Below are 23,702 nucleotides of genomic sequence, written 5' to 3'. Positions count from 1 at the left end.
ATTCCATGTTTAGGCACCTTCAAAAATGACTCTTTATCTCAGAAAGTAGGTCAGTTTATAGAAAAGTCTAACTATAGATTTGGATTCACCATTTGAGACAGCAAAGGTTGGGTAGTTTTGGTTAGTGCCAAGAAATAAAAGAGTCAGAAGCATTTCCAGTTTTCTCGATGTCTCTTTCAGCGTGCTTATTTCTGAGAATACTACTTTTAGCCAGTTACTTATCAGAAGAAGAGTAGTCTAATTTTGTACATTTGTTACCATTTTATGTTGTGTTTCTAACTTGAAACTAAAATGCAAGAGACTGATAATGACTTAGATTTGTTCTCTAACAAAAGCTGAGTGTGTTTGGAAGCATACAGTGATTGGGAAGGAGCAGCGATCTGTGTGTGCGAGCACTGATGTTTCAAGCAGCCATTCTGCATTGGAGCTGCTGCGTGAATCTGTTGGAGCAAAGTGCAAGCAGAGAAAGACTTAGGGCCCAGGATCGCAGTTCCGAAACCAGGCTCCCTCTGTCCTGCTTCTGAACACTATGTGTCTACTTAACCATTTTTGTAGGTAATATTATTATTCCAAAATTGGACTTCTTTTTTAATCTTATTTTTGAATGCTTCATATAAGTACTGTTTTAAAATTGCTTAGAAAAGTGGGAAGATGTTTATCCAGCAACTTAGCAATTTTTACAGCAGTACCTAAAAAGGACTGATAAAACCTACTGAGATACTAACTCCATAATTCTGGGCAAAATGCTGAGAGATGCTGCTGGCAGCTTTTTACTGTGTTAGGTGAGAAACTGTGAAAAGATAACAGGACACAAGTTTAGACAGACTTTATTTTAAAGACTTGTGAGCACACCTCAACAAAGGTAATGTGTTACCTTGAGCCGAGCTACAGGAGGAAGGGAGAAAAATGGTGCTACACGGAGGGAAAACAAAGACAATCAGGGCTTTCTTCTTGAGCAGCTGCAGCCAGTTCCACTAATGGAAGTGCAAGAGCAGAAACTGGCAGCACAAGGTATGTGTTCGTTTTTACAGATGGCAATGCAGACAAGTTGGTAATTGAGAAGGAAGTGGTGTACGTGAGCTGTTTGACGGGGGACAGCCCATTACAGTACTTTCCTGTGTAATTGACTCGGTGAGTTATTGGAGGCAGGATTTCTATTCCTCTTGAATAGGTTTCAGTTGCAGTAAAGTGACATCATTCTTGTGCGGGACATGCAGGTTTCCAGGTTGCTTTTTTTCCTTTTTGCTATTGGTGTTAATAAAACGTTAAAAATAAATGTTTGGGTTGCTTCCATGGAAGTCTCTGTCATACTGCTGGTAGTCTGTGGCAAAATACACCAGAAGCAAGCTCATACCCCATAGTGTGCTAACTGCTGTTTAAGGCACTGGAAGAGATTTAATGATGATCACCTTGTATAAGTTGAAGGCTAAGACCATAAAAATACATTATATCTAGTAAAAGACAGTTGAAGGCAACTGCTTTCTAAAAAATTATACTTTGTGAAGAATGATTAAATAAATATTTAGATATTTTTAAACCAGACTAACATATAGTTTTACCAGAAAATATCTTTTGGTGTTCATTACAAATGCCTCATATAATAACATGTGGTATAAATACATAAATAATAATACACATAAATAAATATATATGTATCTATTTAGTCTGTGTGTGTGTATTTGGCCCAACAGAAGATCACATACATTTTTAACACAGTGTTTAAAAATTAACTGCCACTAACTGTGACAAGGAAGTTTAATCAGCAGAAAAAATTTTGTTTCATATTTGTGCCACTGCAGATCTTGAAGGGGAAACTGTGAAATTACCTCCCATACCTGTTTGGACTGCAAGAAGATATAGTTTGAACTACATAATTTCCACTGATAAATGCTTGAGTGAATGAAAATTGATAAATCATTGTAAAGTGCATTATGATCATTCAAGTGATCCCATAGTTGCATATGGCCATTAACAGATGTTGGGACCGATGGCAAATTCCTGCTTTCAGACCTCAGACTCTGGCTCAAGGTGGTATCCAAAGCCAGGTCCTTTCCAGCACAGTGGCAAAGGTTGAGTCAGCTGTAGCTTGAGGGAGGATGTACTAAATCATTCTTACTCAGTAAGACAAAAAGATTGTAGTTTGCTGCCTCTTTTTTGGGGTGGAGTTGGGGGTTTTTTTGGATAGTGAATGCCATGTCTCTAAGGTAGCTTTACAAAATACAGGGAACTGCTTCAAATGCTGGGACAAAATCTACTCATCTTCATTTTTACAGCTGATAAAAAAATAATTGCAGTTTACATGCACATTAAAATATTTACTCTCCCTAAGGGATTAGGGGTAGGATTCTGAAAGGCTGCGCTAGCAGTAATGTTTAATTTACTGTCTGGGTTTTTTATCTCTCTAAAACCCCCCTGATTCCTCTCATTAAAAGTTTATAATACAGCATATATCATACAAAAATGCTGTCATGATATAACATTAAAAATTCCACTAAACTTTTTATATGAATTAAGTCTGTAATTTTGACTTTCCTCTTGGCATTTTTACTTTCTTTCTACCTTGTTTTTCCTAACCTCTCTCTTATGCATCTTTCAAATACAACTCTTCAATGCAATTGTTCTTGAAAATGTCTTAGATGAAGAGTTTGGATTTGGCACATTAAATTGACTTAAAGAGGCATCTGCTAACTAATAGTTAAGGTTGAAAACTACTTCTGTTTTAAAACTCTGTTTTTGTGTTTCTCTTTTTCTGACAACTTATGCTTTAGGGACGAAAATTTGCTGTGCCTGGTCTATTCCCGAAAGCCGTCCAGGTTATAAAGGGAAGAAAACCAGCAATTTTCTTTTAAATTTAGACATAGTTACGGCAAAAGCAACTAAATTTTTAAAATGTGAAACTTTACAGAGACATAGTTGTGTCTGTTTTCATAGCTGAGAGATAAAGCAGTTTTGATTAAACTGATACAGAGAGGTCTGAGTGCCTCTGCAGCCAAAAGAAATGAGGGCTGAAAGATGCCTTTGCCATCTTAAACAGAAGCAAGTAGCACTTACTCCAACACCCAGATGCTGCCTCGCTCCATGTTTTAAACTTCAATTAATCTGAACCTCACCAAAACTCAAGATAATCAAATAACTCCTTATATTAAGAGAACAAAACAGGAATGACCTAGCAGGTGTGAAACAAGAAACTCTTTCATACTCACGGCAGCGCAAACACAGGAAAGACAGATGCAACCACGAGTGCATTACACTGTTTTTCTGAACCCAGTGGTAGCAGTCCAACGATTAAAGGTATGAGACCAGCTGCTTACAATTGTTCCTCTCTGCAGTAAGTCACCTGGCTCATACTGAACTGAGTGTGCAGGTTTCCTGGAATTCCCATTTTAGACCTCCCGTGTTGCCAGAGAGCATCCAGAGACAGCGTTTTGCCTTTTTTTTCAGTGAGACATATATGGTTGTATTGCCCGTCTTCATTGTTGGAAATATGTCAGGCATATGCTTATTCTTGGGAAACATTTATGATTTCTCTGCACCTTGTGTTATGGAGGCATGATTACGGTGTGCTGTCTTTCTAGCGTGGTAGGGAGGCCAGAGATGGTAAAAAAAATCTACTCAGGCTTCATCATATTGTCGTTTTGTGATGGGAAAGTGAAAGTAATCAGCAGTAAGATAAGTTTTGTTGTGTCCGAAACCAGAAGGGTGATGCAAGAAAAATGCTTGGCTGCTGCTTGTGCAGCCTATTTGAGTTTCTAAAAGCATCTTCTGGCAGAAATTTTGAAAACGGGATGAATTTGGCACTAGCAGAGTGTCAGGCACTGTTGCTTAGTCTAGCTAGCTAAAAAGTCACAGTTCCTGAGCAGTGTTTTTGGCTCTGCTTTATAGTATATATTTTGCTACATGAAGTTCTATTGAAATAAAAACTGAAAATTCAGTACATTTTAAAATACTTTTTGTATAATATGGAGTGTAATGATGCTTCTACACGACTAAAAAGTTTGAAATAATGATAGCTGTAGAGTCAATCTTTTAAAATCTAAAGCAGTTTTTATGAAAAAGAAGGGCCTGATCCTGGCAAGACGCCTGACTGAATTACTTGTTATGGTGTTCTCTGCTGGTTTATTGCTTAGCAGAAAGCACTGCTAATAATTGCCTTGTTTCAATGAAGTATTGATAACTAGTGAAAATCATTTAAGGAGTAAAAAAAAAAAAAAATTGGGCATTTGGGCTTGAAGCTGTGTATACCAAGTTTCAGACTTGTTCAATTTGAAACGGTCAAGATATGAAACCATAAAAAATGTGAGTAAATATTCTGCATATCAAGGGTTGTTATGCAATTACATGCTTTCAGCATGGTTCTTACTGAGGGAAAACAGTTAGTAGAGAGTTTTGCAGGACATATTCAGTGAATAATTACAAACTTTCATAACTTAGCTACATAAAAATAATAGTCCACTTGTTGCTTTGCTACTACTAAAGTAGTAAAATGTGTGCATACTTTTTTTTCCCCAGAGCAAAGCCAGTCTGACTGTAGATTTGTTAGAAAGTTATCTGAAAAATTGCCCTCGCCCCCCAATTTTGGCCAATCTCCAAATTATAAACAGCTGAACTGATTTAAATAAAGTTTTCAGTACCAAAAAAGAAAAAAGGAAAAAAAAAAAGGTACATCTGGGCTGACAAAAAACGTGTGCCAAGTTTCAGCCTAATGTGATTTGAGACAACTGTGATATTAAATGCCCAGACCTCGGAACTGGAATGGAAAAAGAGACCGGCTCTTTGCAGCGCTGGCCCCTTCAGGATCTGGGATTGCACTGTAGTGGCTATAAGGCACCAGATGATTAGAGCTTGACTTAGTAGATACATATTTTAGTTATTTAAACCGTTTTGGCTTATTCTACCAAGGATGTACAGGAAATTTGCAGTGATAACTCCGGCTAATGCTAGGGCACCGATCACAGACTGAACGTTTTTTCTGTGGCTCAAACCCTCCCATGACTGGTCGTGTTGACTTAATGTTACTGGGCTGATTTAAGAAATTAACTGTGGTAAGTAAGCTCACATTAGAAAAAGAGCAAAAGCTTCCCTAACATATTTCTTGAAAATGCTGGCTAGGGTAGTGCTTAGCAGAGCACTTGAGTGCATGGCTGCATTTTATGGGGGCTGTGGGCCATTGCTATTGCGCAGGCTTTGCTGGATTTGAGCTCAAGTGCCTGTTTCTTTGTGAGACTACTCAGAAAAGCAGCAATATTGGCCAGTATTATTGACTAGTACAAAAGCTGAGTATGCAAAGCCAAACAGACTCATGCAGAAGTATCATCACTAACAGTAGAAGTATAACCGTTGGTTAACATTTAGCAACAAAAATTTGTTTAAGATAAGAGGATTACAGGCATTGTAGGCTTTTAAAAAAGCCCTCAATTTTTTCTTGCAGGCATCATCAAAATTTCTGAGGTGTATTTATGACAAGCGGGTCCATTCTGTGGTTAGTGGCTTCTGGGAGTCAAGAATATTGAGTCCAATTCTGCCACAGTCCTGTTTCATGGCAGGAAATACATTCTAAAGCTGTATGTCCCCACTATAAATATCTGTTTCATAACCAAAATGCTCAACAAAGTAACAGCCTTTAAGTTTTTCCAGAGATGGTTTGATTCTTCATTTATTAGTATATGTAAGCTATTGGTATTGAAATAATCAATGTTGATTGTCCTGTAAGGTCCTTAAATAATATGGAAATAAGAGAAGGTAACAAAAAAGATCAGATGCAGCACTTAGCACAAAAGTAAAATTTACATACTTTGCATTAAATTTAGGGAAGGATATTTAGCTGGACTACGTCAACATTTTAAACAGATAAATAGTTTGTAAGTAGTAAATAAGTAGACCTATTTTGATACATATAGCTTTTACTATGTATTTTGTAGATTGCTGTCAGCTATAGTCATTGTAATATTTCATTACAACTAATGTCCATTTTGAATCAGATCTTTCTTTAAAAAAAAAGAGAAAAAATGAGTTGCTTTTGACAGTGTTTTAAAGACATGCTAGCAGCATAGCATTCAATGAAGATTTCAGTGTAATTATACCTTCTGTCCTATTCAGGTGTATAGAAATGCAGCATATAAACTAGACCACTTTCTCTGTGTTTTAGTAGTCTTTCATTACCTTGTAGAGGGTATTTCCCAAATTCAAGGAACACAAACAGAAATAAAAGGGTGGAAAGACTGACTCAGATTAAGACTCCACTTAGTTAATACACCACACTAAGAAACCATAGGCAAGCAGACAAGAAGTAGGAATGGAAAGGAACAGTTCTGCAGTTATAGCTGAATCTTGGCCATGTACAGTCATTTCCGCTTGGAAACTTCTCACCCTCCAAGTGGACCAAATTGGGATTAGTCTAGTGAGGCTTTTATTGTACTCTTATGGAAAATATTTCAGCAGCCAGGTGAAGCTAGGCAAGGATATCCAGCCACAAAAAGAATTGAGACCTTCAATGTACTTGTAGACGAGTGCACCTTTCCACGGCGAGTTGCATCTCATATGCACAACTAGTTAGATATTTGCTGAAGGACATCAACTGCCATTTAGTTCTTCCCTTTGCCAAATTGAGAAAAATGTCATATGTTACTGCTTCTGATTTAAGAGACAAAGTAGGGGATGATGTAAGGGGGTGAGAGAGAGATTATCTTGATGACAATCTTGATTTTATTGTATCGCTTTAAAGTATCACAACCTGCTGTACAAATGAAATTGTGTTCTTGGTTTAAAAGGGCAATTGTTAGCCTGACTTTGTGCTCACTAAAAACATTTCCCCAATCTTGTTAAATTATTGCACTCATTTCAGATTTTATGGCTATGCAGCTTACCAGCCCTCGTTTCTTTACGTTTCATTCATTTTCCTTGTATTGATGATTAATGGAGGATGTCGAATGTTAGAGTGAGCAGGCATCAGCAAATGCAAGATCATAATTAGTTTAGCTGACGAGGGCCTCTGATAGCACTTGCATCTGGATGGAAAAATTACCCTATAGGGAACTGGCTGCTCACCAGGTCTTTTTAGTGATACATTGTGAAACACCCGATGAATCAAATGCCCTTTCAATGCCAAGAAAGTGTTCCAGTCTTGAAGCCAAAATTATGTCTGCAGAAAGCTTTCCATTTGAAATGTATCAGAGTACAATTATAACCATTGTATTTTTTTGGCATGAGCACCAGTCTTCTACAGTATAAACTAAAGTTAAATAAATTACTTAAATTTTATGAAACTCTGAAATTTTTACTGATAGTGTTAGTAATTTTTAACTTACAATAAAATTATTTTTCACCCAGACTGTTTTTTCCTGTACTTACTCATTCTTATCTTAGATGCTGAAGGTTTCGTATGGATTTTCTTCCTTTGCAAAAAGGGAACAGAGTTGAAATTCAGATTTTCTTTTCAGCAAAAGAATTCAGTTTCCTGCTTATTAATATTTGTGCCCACAAACATAGCCTGACTTTTGTTTAAATGAGAGGTTTAATGAAATCATTATTCCATAGAAAAAATTTAACGAGCAATACTCATAAACGTGTCTACTTTTAAATATTCCTGGATCATTATGAAAGCTGATGAATGCACAGCTCAGTCTGGTTAAAAATCAATTTGTATTTACAAAAGTTGTACTGTACCCTTCTTTGCCTGACTAAAATAAAATAAATAAATTTATCCGTCGACGAGACAGTGTTTTCTGGGGTTTTGAATGAAACTCAGAAGAGGTCTCATTAAAGAATACTGTACTTTTATTTGTTCATAGTGGGCTAATAGAAGTATATGGTATCTTATACTGATTTCAGAAGTAAGTGGGAAAGACTGGAACTGAATATCATGTATTAAATTAATAACGTATAATCTCTGTTAAAGGAATTAGTATGATGCAGGTACAGACTGTAATTAATTGAAGTGATGGTGTTTCAAAATTCTTTTTACCAATCAGACTTTTAAATCAAACAAGCTAAAAAGAAATAATCTGTTGTGAAACCAGGAGTTTACGGAATGTTCTGTCAGCTTCCAAAGGGTTTTTTCAGAATTTGGTGTTTAGAAACCATCATTAAATGCACAAAACCTGAAGTTCAAAAAGTTAAAGCTGTTATTCTGAAAAGGCTTTGGTGTTTCACACACCTCATCCATCACTCTAGGGTTAATTATAATGAAAATCAGTGGTGCCTATTAAGCACAATTGAACCTGACCTCATTATGGGCAGTGTGGTTTTATACTGTCATTGTTGCCAGTCTAGAGACAAAACTCCTGTGTTGATTTGTCCTAACTTCGCAGCTCATGTGACTCACCTCTGACCTGGTTTTTTTCCCTTTTTCTTCCCTATTTCAGAGACGTAGAGGCTCGGGTGTTTTTTGTGCCAATTGCCTGACCACAAAGACCTCTCTCTGGAGAAAGAATGCAAATGGTGGATATGTATGCAACGCGTGTGGCCTCTACCAGAAGCTTCACTCGGTAGGAAGAACTTACCGGTTTGTTCAGCAGAAAAAAGGGTTATACAGCTAAGCTGGGCAGCTGTGGTCTTGTCTGGTTGTGTGATTAGTACCACTCCCTGGCCTGCAGTTAATTTCCTAACAGAGTTTTGCAGAATGGTCACTTTGGGATCAGATGTGATTCATTATGAAGCAGGCTGGGATGCTGTGGGTAGATGTGTTTGAGATCACTAGTGATGCATTTAATTATTTTGATACAAAATAAGGGGAAAATTATTTCTTTTCTGGGAATTCCATTTAAAGTCATATAATATGTTGTGATGAAAGCTCTCTAAATTCAAGAGTTGTCATGTTCATAATAAAAACCAAAATTCTTAAAGTTAGACACCTACATCTACCTCAAAAATATCTCTTGATATGGTTTTTATGTTCTTTCACATATCTTACCCCCTTTATTCTTGAGAGTAAGTTTTCTGGAGATATGAGGTGGAGGGTTTTTGTGCTCTTTTTTCTACAGTTCTTATAGTCTACTGGAGCATACTGAAATAGCTCAACAAGGAAGCTATTCACTTGATGGCACTCATCACTTGGTGAGGGAAAGATTCACCATCCCTCAGGATCAGGCAGGGAATAAGTAATAATCATGATCTGTCTATATTGCTTTTCATCTTATTGACACTTGACTTGATCCTGAAAGATGTTGAATGCTCTGGTCCAGGTCGAGGAAAGCCATGCTTAAGTGTTTCCTTGGATCAGTGCCAAAATGCTTGGAATCTTTTAGGTTTAAGACCCACTAGTTAAATATTATCCCCACTGTCTTTAATAGAAGCACATGGGAGAGTCAGGTGACCAAGACTTGACTCTAATTAATTAATTTTTACAACATTCCCAAGAAATTAAAAAGTGTTACTATTTTTCAGAAATAGAAACCGAGGCAGCCTTTGGGAGTTTGCCAAGGCAACACAGCAGTTCAGGCTTAGATCCTAAATCAGAAATCTATGTGGTGGCTGAGAGTGTGCACATTTTTTAAAACTTTTTTCAGAAATTAAATTTGCGACATAAGCTTCTAAATGGTCTTGTGTACAGCCCATAAAATAATCCCGTTTACTCAAGAGCCCCTCGAACCAGCCTACATAATAAAACAGAAAAATCTTCCCATTTTCAAATATAGCACGACCATCTGAAAGGTTAACTGTTCGCCATGTGCTGTCGTTCTAAGGTCAGTAACTGCTTTTAAACTCCAGGACAGCCCAGTCAGTCAAAAAACATCTGACCAGGAGGAGATGAACTAATGTACAGTCTCTGGCAGGATCTTGGCTGTGTCTTATTGCAAGTATCATCTTCCTGGAGACCTCTCAAAGTTCTAGATATAATATCTAATTTAGGGAAATTGATCAGTGGTGAGCATCCACAAAGATTTTAAGATGTACAGTTTTGCTTTTTATTTTTTTTTTAATTTGACATTTGAATCTGTTATTTGTAGAACTTCCATTTATAGCCTCCATTTTCCCTTTTTTTAATATACTTTTCTGAACTATACTGTTGGACCTTACCATGATTATTAGCATAATTTATTGAATAGATAAAAGCTACAAGAATCAGTTTTATATTCAAACACATAGCTCGGATCATTCTTATGAACTAGTAAGGACAAACCAGTGTGCTTCCATCATAATTAGGAATACAATGTCCAAATTTGTTTTATGCATATGGAAAGCAAGAAGCTGACACTGTCTCTTAGCTCCACTGTTTAAGCACAGCAATAAGCTGTCATTCAGTGGACATTTGACATTAATATCTTCAATTGAACTTTGACCAAACAATTGCAAAGCATTTAATTAAGCCTTACTCTGTTGTGATACGATAGCAACTCCATTTTAAGTAGAAGTCTGAAACAATCAAACAAATCTCTCCTTTGGGAAACCTTTTGAGACAGTCCATGCAAAGGGACACTCCTTAGGCTGACACCAGAAAGATGAAAGTTTCTTTTATCTGTCTGCCTGTCTGTTCATGAAAAATTGCAGAAGTATTTGTCATATATGTTTCTGAATTAAGGGGTCTAGGATGATGCAGTTATTAGGTAAATCTCCAAAACTATAAAAATTCAAGGGAATACAATTCCCTTCTACAAGACATCCTGTTCAACTAAATTTTGCCACACTGCTGAGTAAAAATCACCTATAGTAACTTTGCACGTTTCTTAGCTCCCTTTTGATTGGATTATTACTCTCTAGAACTACCATCCTCATTAACTCAAGCCTAAGGTCCCTTTTTCACTTGTATTTAATAAGAAGAAAAATCTATGGTCTGTCAGATACTACTAGGTGGTAGTGATTGACAAATGTTAACATGGTAGTGATTTCTGCTATAAGTCACATTTCTATTTCTGTGATACCCTTGAATAATTTTTCAATATGTTTTCAAAAATGGTCCATCTATCTAGGGGTAATTTACATTAAACTTCCCACATTTTTCACATTTGTCTCCTTTAATCCAAACACCTATGTTAAGAAATGTGTAATAATAATCCAACAGTCTATTATTAAAATAGTTTTAGTGAAAAAAATGCAGGTCACTGTAAATATATACACCATATTCATATTTGGGTTCTCCCCAGAATCATGAATTTGACCATTATCATTGTGGTGCTGTTTCTCATTTTTATAATAGTTCTAACTTGGTCATGGAACACTAAATTTTGTTCCATAATGATTCCTTGGCCACATCCTTGGTCTGCTTCATTGTCTAGTGGAAGGGTCACTCCAATTTCCCATGGTATCTAGGAAGTCTAATCACAATAATTTAATGAATGCTTTGTTGAATTTTTTGATTTTTTTTTTTTTAAATTTACTCCTGTATTTAGAGTAGGGAGATTGCTAGTTGATACAGAGATGGCAAAAAATACTTGTGATCATCCTTAATTTATTATGTACAACATATAATTAAGGATCTGACATAGGCCATTTTAAAAGTAAAGTTCTGGCAATCTTTCCACTATATTCTAAATGTAACACCCCACTGAAAAGCAAGAAGTGAGCTTAAACTCTTCTATCTGCTTTGGTTGCAACCAAATACAGAATATTTCTATCTGCACCTTGCTACTATGAATTAGGAAAATTAATAGCTTTCACCAAATAATAGTGCATTTCAATCATCTAAAGACTAGTTGAATCAGATCAGTACAGTCATTTGCATGCTGAAGAATTTGAAAGTTGGACCTACAGCCTTTAACTCCTCATGGCATGTAACTTTGAAGAGCCAGAGCTGCAAATAATTGTGTAAGGGTCCCTAATCAAAGGTAGGAAGATGTTTCTTTTAACTACTTTGATAATCAGACTTCATACCTGTAGCGTGAAGAGTAAGACTAAAAGTATTTCCGAAATACTGAAGGATTATATGGAGGCCATGTGAAAATGGTCTGTAGTGTAATAATAAAAGCTTAATAAGAATAACAACAATATGTAACATCTCACACAGCATCTCAGTATGACTGTGTTACAATTGTCATAAAAAGATGAGGAAATTACACTGAGGTTGTAATAAAGAGTATACGTATATGCATATTAATTGACTATTGATTCTGCAAACTATAAACTTTATCTGAATAGAATTTACATGGAAAATATTCTAATTTTTTCTAACATCATTTTTTCTCAGCTTTGATCTATGTGAACAAGCTGGTTGAGGTGCAGTTTTTCTGTCAAGTTTAAATTTCTCTTATTAAAAATCTAAATAAAAGTGTGTATTACTTCTGATTCAGTGTTTTAATAGAAAGTAAAGTCTTAAAAAATAGCTGCACTGTCTAAAACATGGTTAACCATTAAGAATAAGCCAACTGCAGGGAAGTAAATAGGTGAAAGAGGAGAGGAAGATGGCAAGTCAAGAAAGAAACTTGATCTCTACAAATAATAGAATGTGTGCTCTTCCAGCTCTGGATGTTTTTACACTAGTTTGAAGTTATGAATATATAAAAATTTAGTTACATTCAAGGTACAAATTACTGTAAGCCAAAATTAAATCTGCTTTTTAAAACAATTTTAAAATTTCTAAATAAATGAGCAAGTAGAATACAGTAAGGGGCACTTTTCTGACCTCCAACCAAAGTAGGATTATATGTGCATTTGGATAAGACAAATGTCAACTGCCAGCACACCAAACTGAATGTCTTTTAGGTAGTTTTTGTTGCTCTAACATCTGCCCAGTGGAGCAACACATACTGGCGGTACAGCACCGTTTTTCACTCACATACCATTGCTTTCCTGTTTAAGTGGCCTTTTCTTGTCCTTCCTTGTACTATTTTTTTTGTTCTTCATGAAAAGATATTTTTGTCCTTCACACAAAGGTATTTTCAGTTCTTCTTTAAAGAAGCCACCTAACATGAGCTGATGTGGGGTAGTAGCAAAAGGAAACAGAAGTCTTCACTTGGTTCTTGCTTCTGCCTCTTTTGAGATGCTATTTCTTTACAGATCCCTTTTTCCCTGCCTTCAGGGAATGCCCGCTCTCACTCATGACTTAGTAGCACAACATCAGTAACACTTAGAAAGAAATACAGCAGGGAGTTGGTGCCAAAGCACAGGTAGACCTTTTAGTGCATAGGAGAAGTTTTTCTGGGCTTTCTTCTCCATCTTTCTTAGTCCCTTTCCAGCCACCATCATCCCACTCACCACCACAGTGGACCTGCAGCCCTTTTGCTAGGTGATGGCAATGGTGGTCAGCAAGCCCTGTGTTTGCTTGCATTTTTTACCCATGTCAAAGCAGAGTGAGTATCAAGGTAAGTGTTGCTCAGTTCTTGTCACAGTGGGATCTGTGCAAACCCCTGCCCGATAGCAGCTTTGGTGGCATGCTGCACTGAATAAACACTAGTGCACAGGACCTTGCATCTCCCACCTCATCCCTGGCTCTCAGCACCCACTTTCAACACATCTCCCCCAGAATTTTTTAGGAATAAGAAGTAATAAATGGTCTGACAGCTTGGATACTTCTTGCCTTTTTTAAGTAAACAGGTATAGTATGTCTATGACAGTTGACTTAGGTTGATAAAACAAGCCATTTCCTAGTTTACTTTTAGCATGAGGGGCCATAGACCAGCATTTGGCTTGAAATTTGGTCATTCCCATAAGACTCTTGTAATATAGCTCTTCAGAAAAGAAAAGATAAATTTGCATGAGTATAATCTGCAGATTTGTTTAATGTGTCTTTCTTTCTTCCTTTTGTTCATTATGTGTGTGTTCCATGCAGACTCCCAGGCCTTTAAACATCATTAAACAGAACAATGGTGAGCAGATCATTAGGAGACGAACAAGAAAGCGCCTTAACCCGGAGGCACTTCAGGCTGAGCAGCTAAACAAACAGCAGAGGGGTAGCAGTGAGGAGCAAGTCAATGGAAGCCCCTTAGAGAGGAGGTCAGAGGATCATTTACCTGAAGGTCATCAGAGAGAAATTCAGCTTCCCAGCCTCAGTAAATATGAGGCCCCAGGTTCATTGACTAAAAGCCATTCTGCTCAGCAGCCAGTATTGGTCAGCCAAACTCTGGATATTCACAAAAGGATGCAACCTTTGCACATTCAGATAAAAAGTCCTCAGGAAAGTACTGGAGACCCAGGAAACAGTTCATCGATATCAGAAGGGAAAGGAAGCTCAGAGAGAGGCAGCCCGATAGAAAAATACATGAGACCTGCGAAACACCCAAACTATTCACCACCTGGAAGCCCTATTGAAAAATACCAGTACCCACTTTTTGGACTTCCATTTGTACACAATGACTTTCAGAGTGAAGCTGACTGGCTGAGATTCTGGAGTAAATATAAGCTGTCTGTTCCTGGGAATCCACACTACTTCAGTCATGTGCCTGGCCTACCAAATCCTTGCCAAAACTATGTGCCTTATCCCACCTTTAATCTGCCTCCTCATTTTTCAGCTGTCGGATCAGACAATGACATTCCTCTAGATTTGGCGATAAAGCATTCCAGACCTGGGCCAACTGCAAATGGTGCCTCCAAGGAAAAGAGTAAGGCACCACCAAATGTAAAAAATGAAGGTCCCTTGAATGTAGTAAAAACAGAGAAAGTTGATAGAAGTACTCAAGATGAACTTTCTACCAAGTGTGTGCACTGTGGCATTGTCTTTCTGGATGAAGTGATGTATGCTTTGCATATGAGTTGCCATGGTGACAGTGGACCTTTCCAGTGCAGCATATGCCAGCATCTTTGCACGGACAAGTATGACTTCACAACTCACATCCAGAGGGGCCTACACAGGAACAATGCACAAGCTGAAAAGAATGGAAAACCTAAAGAGTAAACCTTAGCACTTAGCACAATTAAACAGAAATAGGTTTCCTTGATGGGAATTCAATAGCTTGTAATGTCTTGTGAAGACCTATAAAGCACTTCATATAGAGAGCATGCCTTATCCAATATTAAATCCCTTGTTATTTTCTTTTTTTTTTTCATTTTCTTCTTTATTTTTTCCTTTATTTTTTCTTTTTTTTTTTTCCTTTTTATTGAGTGGGTTACCAAGAAAAAAGAACAGTTGGATGGTGGCCAGAGGGGAGGAAGATAATCCTATGGGACACGGCCCACCAAAGCTAGCCAGAATGCAGTGAATCATGGCGAATAATCTTGAGAAAATTTTACTGGACAATTAATTGCTGTTGTGTAAGAGACATAACTGGCAAGAGTGCAAAGATGTGTATATGTATATACTGCTGCAAGGGTATAGTGAACATATGCACATTGTATATAAGAACTAGACATGTTAAATATACAGATGTTAAAAGGTCATTTTCTTTAATTTGGGTGAATTTCTCCCCTACAACATGCCTTATGATCACCTTGTCCTCAGAGCTTTGGCAGCAATGTCATCTAGGTGTTTCTCAGACTCAGCTGATTTTTAGCTACCATTTTATCACTACATTCTTTCTGGCACACTTTAGTCTAGAAAAACCATTTTGTGCAAGTGAAGTCTCTAATACAGAAGCCACACTCCGGGTTTAATTTGCATAGAACAAGGTAACCTGCTGTATTTTATTTTAATATATTTTTAATATATTACATTTCTAAACCTTGAAGTCTAAGGTTACTTCTCCACATGCTTAACATTGCTATACATACCAGTCAATCCCTTCAGTAGACTTATACCAGCTTTTGCTAAGTAGCATTAAATGTCTTCATAGTACTTTTTAATACTTCAAGCTTTTTAAAAACTATCCATGAAGGGAAAGCTCCTCAGCATAACTGCTCAGGGAAATAGGGCTAAATAACTAAATATTAAATAATTGGTTAAAGGTGCTGTTAGACGAGCCTCCATGCTTGCTACAAGGGTGTACAAGAACTGACTTTAATCATTTTCATTATAGTGTCCCAACCAGTAGTTTATTATTTTGCCACAGGGATGTAGAAGATATTACAAGCTACTGGATGCACTGTCAGATTAACTTATTTCATTAAAGAAGTTGGGAGAACAAATAGAAAAAAAACCTTATTTTTCTAGTAAATATTAATGTATTACATTTCAAATAATGGTGCCTGACATATTGAATAATTATTTTCTACAGTGTACGTATGCAACAAAGATATTCCATCATGCATTAGAGTCAGTTCTGGCTCTGCCTCGCTGTTTACATTTGCAAATGTAGCAAACAAGGTAATGAAGCAACTATTTCTATTGCAGTAGGTATCTTTTTTTCTGTGTGTGTGCATTAAAGTTGTAAACGATAACATGAAATGAATGAAATTTGTTGATATTAATGGTATGAAAAAACAAGAAGGAAATGAAAATATTTTTATGCCTACTTAGGAAAAAAAGGGTAGCACTATTCATTCCAAGTACTTTTGTATTCTTAAGCTCTTAACTCACATTGTTATGCTTAAAATGATAAACATATATCCTCTTTTTATTGCTTTGTCTGTGTTTCAGAAGAAACATTTCAGAAATTATTTTGATAAGTGCTGTTTGACGATGCAGCACTGATATTTTATTGCATTCTGTAGTAGCATTGCACTCCATTTTTACAATATTACGCAGTTGCTTTTTGTTTTGTTTGGGTTTGTTTCTTTTTCGCAGTGCAGGGTCTTAGTTCCTTATGGTTGGATGGCAGGTGTAGCTCAACTGGTTCATGAATGTTGCAGCGAATGAAGTTTAAAATGTCTTTCTGATATTATGTTGTCTTTTATTTCTCCATTCATGCATTTTATTTTTTAAAATGTTCTATAAAAATATCTCTGGACTAAGTCCTCACTTGAGATTATATGTAGAGGGTCCTATTCTGATCTCACTTATGTGCCGCCTTTCTCAGATTTTCATGTAATTGAAACTAAAGCATCATAAAAAAAAAAAAAGTTCTTGTATTTAACTTACCTGAATCTCACCATTCTCCCTTCTAGAATTTGGTGCACTTATAAAATACTTAACCAGATTAAACAGGGAGGTGGAAGATGAAAGGAGAGGTGATAGGAAATGTCTTATAGGGGTTGGCAAAAGGAAAACCAGGGGGGAACTGGCCTAAATATTCAGCACTTTGATAGTCTTTTGAGAAATAATGTGCCTAAAGCAGCTGGCAATGAACATCACCAAGCATGAGAAGCACTTACACAGTTGATCGCCAGAGGTCTTGCTGACCTTGGCAGTATTTAGGTGTTATATTTTCACAGAGGTGAAACGTTATTGCACAGTTTCTCTGATTTGTTAGGCACAGACAGGCTGTTGTTCATCACTGGGCTGCATTCCTTCCTGCTCCGCCCATTGCTTCTTTCTGGTGAGCAGCATATGGAAAGTCCCACTCAATCTGTTCACGGTTGAGTTCTGTAACCCTTCAATAGTATTCTAGGTTAGCAAAGGATATTGGGCCACATTCTTCTTCTTCTATTTTTTAGATGAATCTCCAGCTTGATACCAGTCTGGTTATGTTTTTACTATTGTTCTCCAATAATAAGTTCTGACTTGGTTTTTGTGGATTTATTTTTGTTGGGTATTTTTTGTTTCTTTTTTTTCTGTGGGGACTGAAATAGATTGCCCTCGTTTCGTTACGTCAGGGTCCAGTGTGTCCTTTTCAGCTTTTCCAAGATGTTAGACTCATTAAGCAGTGATTTTTATCGGCTTCAGAGGTAGCTGCCTGCCGGTTTTCAGTTGTTACTGGTTTGATTTACTTCATCTAAGACCTACCAGTTCCTCTGGCTTCTTCATTGATAGAAGCTGCATCTTCATGGCAAAATATTTTAGGGGGACATGTGCATTGAAAGACTTGAGCACTACCCTGTACTTCATAACACTTCTTGCTAAACTCAGAAGCAGAGGCCAATAACAGGAAATACACATATCAGGGTTTGAGGTTGAGGAGAAATGAAATCTTATGAGTGCAAAGAACAAGACAGGTTTTTGAATGTTACTATTGCATACCTAGATGACGCAAATAAAATTTGAAAAAAGTTCATTGTTCTTGCCATGACATATTGAGATGTTCTAAGATTTCTGCTTTGTAAGAAATGGGATTTTGCCATAGCCTGTTCTCTTTGATTGGGGTGGGGGGAGCACAGTTTTGTCTCTTAACAAAAGAGAGGTGATTCCATCCCTCTTCCCAACCCCCTCACAATGGATACTAATAAAAAGAAAAATCCTGACATTGGGAACAAATAATCTTATTTAATAATTTTCAGATTGAAACCAATGTTAGCACACAGAAATAATTGCTGCACTCACTGCATTTCAATCAACTTACAGCACTAAAATTTGAACTTTCAAGGAATCAGTCTTTGTTCTCAATATGTCAGTGTCTTCAAGCTGATGTACTTCTCTTACTAAGGAATGGTAGTGTAAGATCTTAAAACATATCTCAAATTGGACCACAAAATAAGTAGATGTTTCAAAACTAGAGGATCTGTGGTGCCTGTCACTAACCAGACTGCAGAACAGGCACCATGTTTCCATTAACCCTCTCTGTAGATGGAACCATCATGCAGCATCTGCAAACTGGACTGTTTCTAAGCTATCATTTCATGGCTGCTGCCCCCTCAGTTAATGCTGGGGGGATGATTATGTTCCAGAGCACAGTTTGTGTTCAGGTGCTAAACTTTCCAAAAGAAATTTTGCACCTAATTTCCACTGATGGAACTCCTCTCTTAATTTATGGACCTTCCAAAAAGGAGGAGGGACACTGGATACTCAAAGCTTGGTTTTGCCTATGAAAGGTACTGTTGCACATTTTGACAGTTTTAAAGAGAGAGAAAATAGAGACATCTCAACAGGTTGAGGCATGCTGTGAGCAAGAGATTATTTTTGCAGTTAGAGGGGCAGCAGGACAAGTGACTGATCCTAATTGTATACAATGCTGAAACATAGTGGTTGTGCAATGGGAAGAATTGATTTGGCAACCATGGGACAGACTTTTAGGTCCATCCTTGGACTGGACAGTGTTGTTTTGTAGTCATAACTACTTGCTTTCTGTGCTAAGGTTGTTGTCTACCATCTGCTTTTTACCCAGGATGTCTAAATATATTCCCATTTTTGCTCCTGTATTGATTTTTCTTGGCTGACTTAACATGCTAATTCTTAATACTGATCAGGAAAAGCCGAGGAGATTAGAAGTTTGCTTCTGTGCAGCCAGAAGGGTAGTATATTTCCTTCTACTTCTGTGGAGACGGTTATGCTTGGCAAAGAACAGTGAGCAATTTGTCAACGTATCCCAAATATGATAGATAAATGAGAAATCCCTTCTAAACTTTTCTCTAAAGTTAAGATGAGCCAAGTAAAATTACATTATTTTCTCACTTCAGAATAGGATTCCTCTGTATCCTCTTCCTCATAATTTCATTTCATTCAGCCAGCTCTGGAATGCTGGCAGTTGATGAAGTGCTACCTATATAGTAATCACATACACCCCAATTTACCTCTTTTTAAGAGGATAACAGACAGTAATTTAATAGCCACCCGACAGATAAATACCCGTTTCATTTGATTTTTTGTTACACTTAGCAAAGTAAAATTCCTTTACTAGCAAAGCAAAATTACACTTAGTAAAGTAAAAACACTGTAACAGCTACACAGTTTTTCATTCCTATCATTTTGGCCTCTGAGCTCAGTGTAGGAGAACAGGAGGAAAGGAAACATCTCAAAATGCCATTGTAAATTTAGCTTATAGAAAATTCACCAGCAGGAAAAGGAAAAAAAAAAAAAAAAGGACTTCATAAAAAATTACTTCATGTTGCTAAAAACCATCATTAAACTTGTAGCCCTGATTTGACTCTAGAATGCTGGCTCTTAATGTTTTGTCCTTACAACACATGGATGTGTTTTTTGTTTTGTTTTGTTTTGGGTTTTTTGTTTTGTTTTGTTTTTTGAGTTTCATAGTGCATGTTCATTTCTACTCACAAACATGTTCTTGGTGTATTTCTTATGCAAACAATCTTCAGGCAGCAAAGATGTCTGTTACATCTAAACTTGAATAATAAAGTTTTACCACCAGTTATAAATCAGATTCATGTCGTTTCTGGGGACAATGTAATGTCATAGTGTTACTACACCATAGTGGGGTTGGGGAGGAAAACAATCTGGAGTTAAACTGCTCTGGGAGCACGACAGGGCCTGACAGCATCTCTGAGTAATGGCTGGTGATTATGGCTGAAAGGCAAAGTCAGCATTGCTCAAATGGGAAAGGCATGAAAAGAGAGGAGCTCCTTCAAAATACATTAACCCTGTCACAGTCCTTCTACACTAAGGGCTCTAGATGTGATCCAAATCTCATTCAACTTAATGACAGGATTTAAAGTAAAAGTCTATTTCAGTGGGATTTGAACTTTTTTCAGCACTCCAGCATCCTGGCCTTACATTACCGCTTTTATTCTGCTGCCCCAAAGAGGAGCAAATGCTGAAATAATTTTGAATAAGAAAGGCTGATACTGAAATGTGATCAGTACCCCAGGCTTACCAGTTCTACCCCTCACACAAAGTCCGTGGTGGTCTTGAAATAATCTCTGATAGTCAGGACCGTGGCTTCACATCTTGCCCGCAACTCTTCCAGGAAATCCTGCTGGCTCCCGTCACACAGGTTATTGACCCAAGGATGACTCAAGAACAGAGAGTACCACCTACAATGCTACCAGCACCACTTCCTCCAGCAATCTTGGAGGTTTCCTCAGAGATCCCAAATTGGAGCACTGACCAAATCAGCTCAGCTTGGCCTTTCTCTTGGGATGAGCTAACAGCTCAGGCTGGTATGACTCCCAGCCATCATTTCCATTATGCTGTAATTTCTTTTTCCATAGGTTTTGTCTCACATCCATGGTTGAGAGTTTGTTCAGTCTCACACAGAATAATGTTTAAAGTAATGCAAAATGGTAAAATCTGTTTATGATGTTAGAGTACAAATGTTCTAGAGCTTAATTTCAAAAGCACCACACCAGAAAAAACTTCTTCCCTGGATTTATTCTTCCAGAGCATTCAAATGTAAAACCGTATGTATTTTCAGTCTCTTTAATTTCCTGAGATTAATAAAAATAATAACAGTAGTAAAGAAAAAAAATTGCTTTTAAATGCAGGGAGAACCAGTTTTGGAGATATGAACTCTGTGCTTATATTTTATGCATTTTGAAAAAGATGTGACATGCAAAAGGTGGTTGATATGGACTTTGTAAGATTATATATATGTATATATGCACACTCTATGTAAGAATATATGTATAAACTCTATATACATATATATTCACACAGAGAGAGAAAGTTCATATATGTACAGAGAGTTAAAATTAAAACATCAAATATTTTCACCTTTTTATCTTTTGAGGATAACAAGATTTAATCCAAATTTCTGTTCTAATTATAAAACTATCCCTGACCAATGCAGTATGTCTTTAAACAGCGTTCAAAACAGTATTTAATATTACACGTCTGTCTCCATATACCTACGTGAGCTCATAATTGTAGAAGCTGATGATCTCAAATTTTCCTTTGTGGTTCTAGTATTTGTATAGTCTACTCATATTGTTAATGCCTTCCTCTTATAACAGCAGCTCCACATGTAAGCAGCTCATATAAGTGCACACAAACATTGTTATCAGGTCTTAATAGGCTATTATAAGGTTTAAATTTATGCCAAGAATCTAGGGACTTTTTGTTCTAGCAGCAGTGTCCTTGATTATTTCCTATTTAGTTTTAACTACTGCCATATCTTGACATAGGTCAGAACTCTGTTGTCCCAAGTACAGCCAACCTGAGAATATAAAAATACAATCTGCTAGTAGCAGGTCCTGACCCTCATCCAATGAGATTTATAAATGTATGAATTTTTTTTAAAAAAAGGAAAAAAGAAGTATCAGAATAGGTGCTGATGCAGAAGAAAATTAACAGAATGAATAAGCAGTGTACTTTGTTCTGTATGGAAGGGAAGTGGGGTGCTTTCAATAGTGTACTATTAATAGAAGAAATGGCCTAGTTATCTTACAACCTTACTTATTATAAATCACAAAGAAACCTCTCTTTATAAGATTGTGTTGACAGTGGGTGGGGGTATAAAGTCAACCAAAACCAGAATGTCATTGGAAGCGTTCACTGGAAGTTTGGAAGTTTAACTGCAATGGGCAATTATGCTCGATAGTTGGGACACCTGAAACCTGGTGGAGGTACAGAGTGTACTGACACCAGCTTCCTTTGATTTCCCTGAAGAGTCTGACTAATCCTTGTGTGCAGAACAGGAGTGTCAGTGGGCCCTTTCTGTAAATGAAAGTGTCTCCTGCACATCCAAAGGAATAGAAGTGTCTTTCACACACTGTGGTTACAATGTCAGTGGAACTGTCTGATTCAATTCCAAATGCTACTGTGGAATTGACAGCTTAATGGTGAGATTGATACAGTGACAGTTCTGTCACCTACCTCTAAACAACTCCATCAGTGCTGATACAATGTCCGTGGAGATGGTCAGAGGAGAAATGCGACTATTTAAAAGAATAGGAAAGAAATACATTTAAAAAAGAACAAAAACTTCTGTTATGACACTGTGTGAAAATGATGGCTTAAATTTGCCACAGAATGGCTTTAGGCTGACACCTTTTTTTTGCAAAGGCAATGCAGCTGCTGTGGCCTTATTTCTGAATGAAATAATTTCTTTTATGATATGTAATATAAAAAGCAAAGCCCCAACATAAAGGTAGCTCTCTTCTCACTGTAGCATTCTTTTAAGAAAACAAGACAATAAAGGAGAGTACAAATGTATTAAGAAGGCTTTTCAAGTGATCATTTCAACAAATGGAACTACATATGTACTTAGCACTTATTTTTGTAAAAAAAAATCTTGGAAAGCAAAATGGGAATATTTTCTTTCCCTTTTAATCAAAGTAGAGTATTTTCCTCTCTTCTGGAATCTGATAAAACAAGAAATAGGTCTCAGACTTTGAAAGTATGAGATGTGGAAGCCTTTCAGAAAGGTAAGGTGATTTTTCAAAGTTAATGTTCCCTAAGGGTGTCATTCACTTTGCATACTTTGGACACCCAACTGTAAATGCAAAATATAATCCTCATTTTATAGAGAGTCAGTTGAATGTTCAGAGTAGGAGCTTATTAGATGTTCATAGCCACCCACTAGAAGGGTCCAGACTGGATGATATCCAGAGATCCCTTTTAACCTAAATAATTTTATGGTTATAAATGTTCACTAACTCAGTCAACTTATGTTTCTCTCTTATGAGTGTAGTTCATACAGCAGGGAACAATTGAAGACAAAGGTCAAAAAAACCTGAAGCACATCTGTAGGTGCAAATGATGGAGCATATCAAGAGCTTTCTAATACACAGGTCTTTGGGGCCAGAGCTGGATGCAAGTACAAAATACCCCATTAAACACTTGGCTCTTAACTGGTGCACAAAGACTCTTCCATCTATTTATATTTTCATAATAACTCACTGCAATATATCCCTGGTAATTATATATTAACCTCTACAATTAAGCATAAAATGCTAGACTGCTGATGCACTGACATTGCTATCACACTTGTCAACATACCTCCTTGGCAAACTTCTATATTATCTGCAAATCAAGATGGGAATATTCACAAGAGCTGGATAGTGACTGAAGAGCGGTCCGTGGCACACTTTGGCCAGGGCCAGCCACATGCCTCTGACCAGATCCCTGGCACAGCTGGGAATTATCACAGAGGAGACAATTCCCAGCTCTGAGGGGAAGAGGCAGGAATGAGTTGTGCCCATTCCCTTGAGGATGGGTTTCCAACAGGAAGCAGCAAGCACAAGGGGCATGGGTT

At 37.1% G+C, this 23,702-nt stretch overlaps 1 protein-coding gene across 5 annotated transcripts in view; it reads left to right on the top strand.

Annotated features, from left to right (window-relative positions):
* TRPS1 (transcriptional repressor GATA binding 1) overlaps nucleotides 1-19,926 on the top strand; it is a 209,604-nt gene extending 189,678 nt beyond the window's left edge. For all 5 annotated transcript variants that reach the window (XM_027684366.1, XM_027684368.1, XM_027684369.1 and 2 more), the window contains 2 exons: nucleotides 8,361-8,483; nucleotides 13,700-19,926. In XM_027684366.1, coding sequence (XP_027540167.1) covers nucleotides 8,361-8,483; nucleotides 13,700-14,761 — 1,185 coding nt within the window. In that variant the 3' untranslated portion in view covers nucleotides 14,762-19,926. The remainder of the gene's footprint in view (nucleotides 1-8,360; nucleotides 8,484-13,699) is intronic.
* Nucleotides 19,927-23,702: the final 3,776 nt, after the last annotated feature.

This window comes from Neopelma chrysocephalum, unplaced genomic scaffold (assembly GCF_003984885.1).
Source record: "Neopelma chrysocephalum unplaced genomic scaffold, ASM398488v2 Primary Assembly neopelma1_66, whole genome shotgun sequence".
NCBI lineage: Eukaryota > Metazoa > Chordata > Aves > Passeriformes > Pipridae > Neopelma > Neopelma chrysocephalum.
This window is presented reverse-complemented; position numbering and strand designations above follow the sequence as displayed.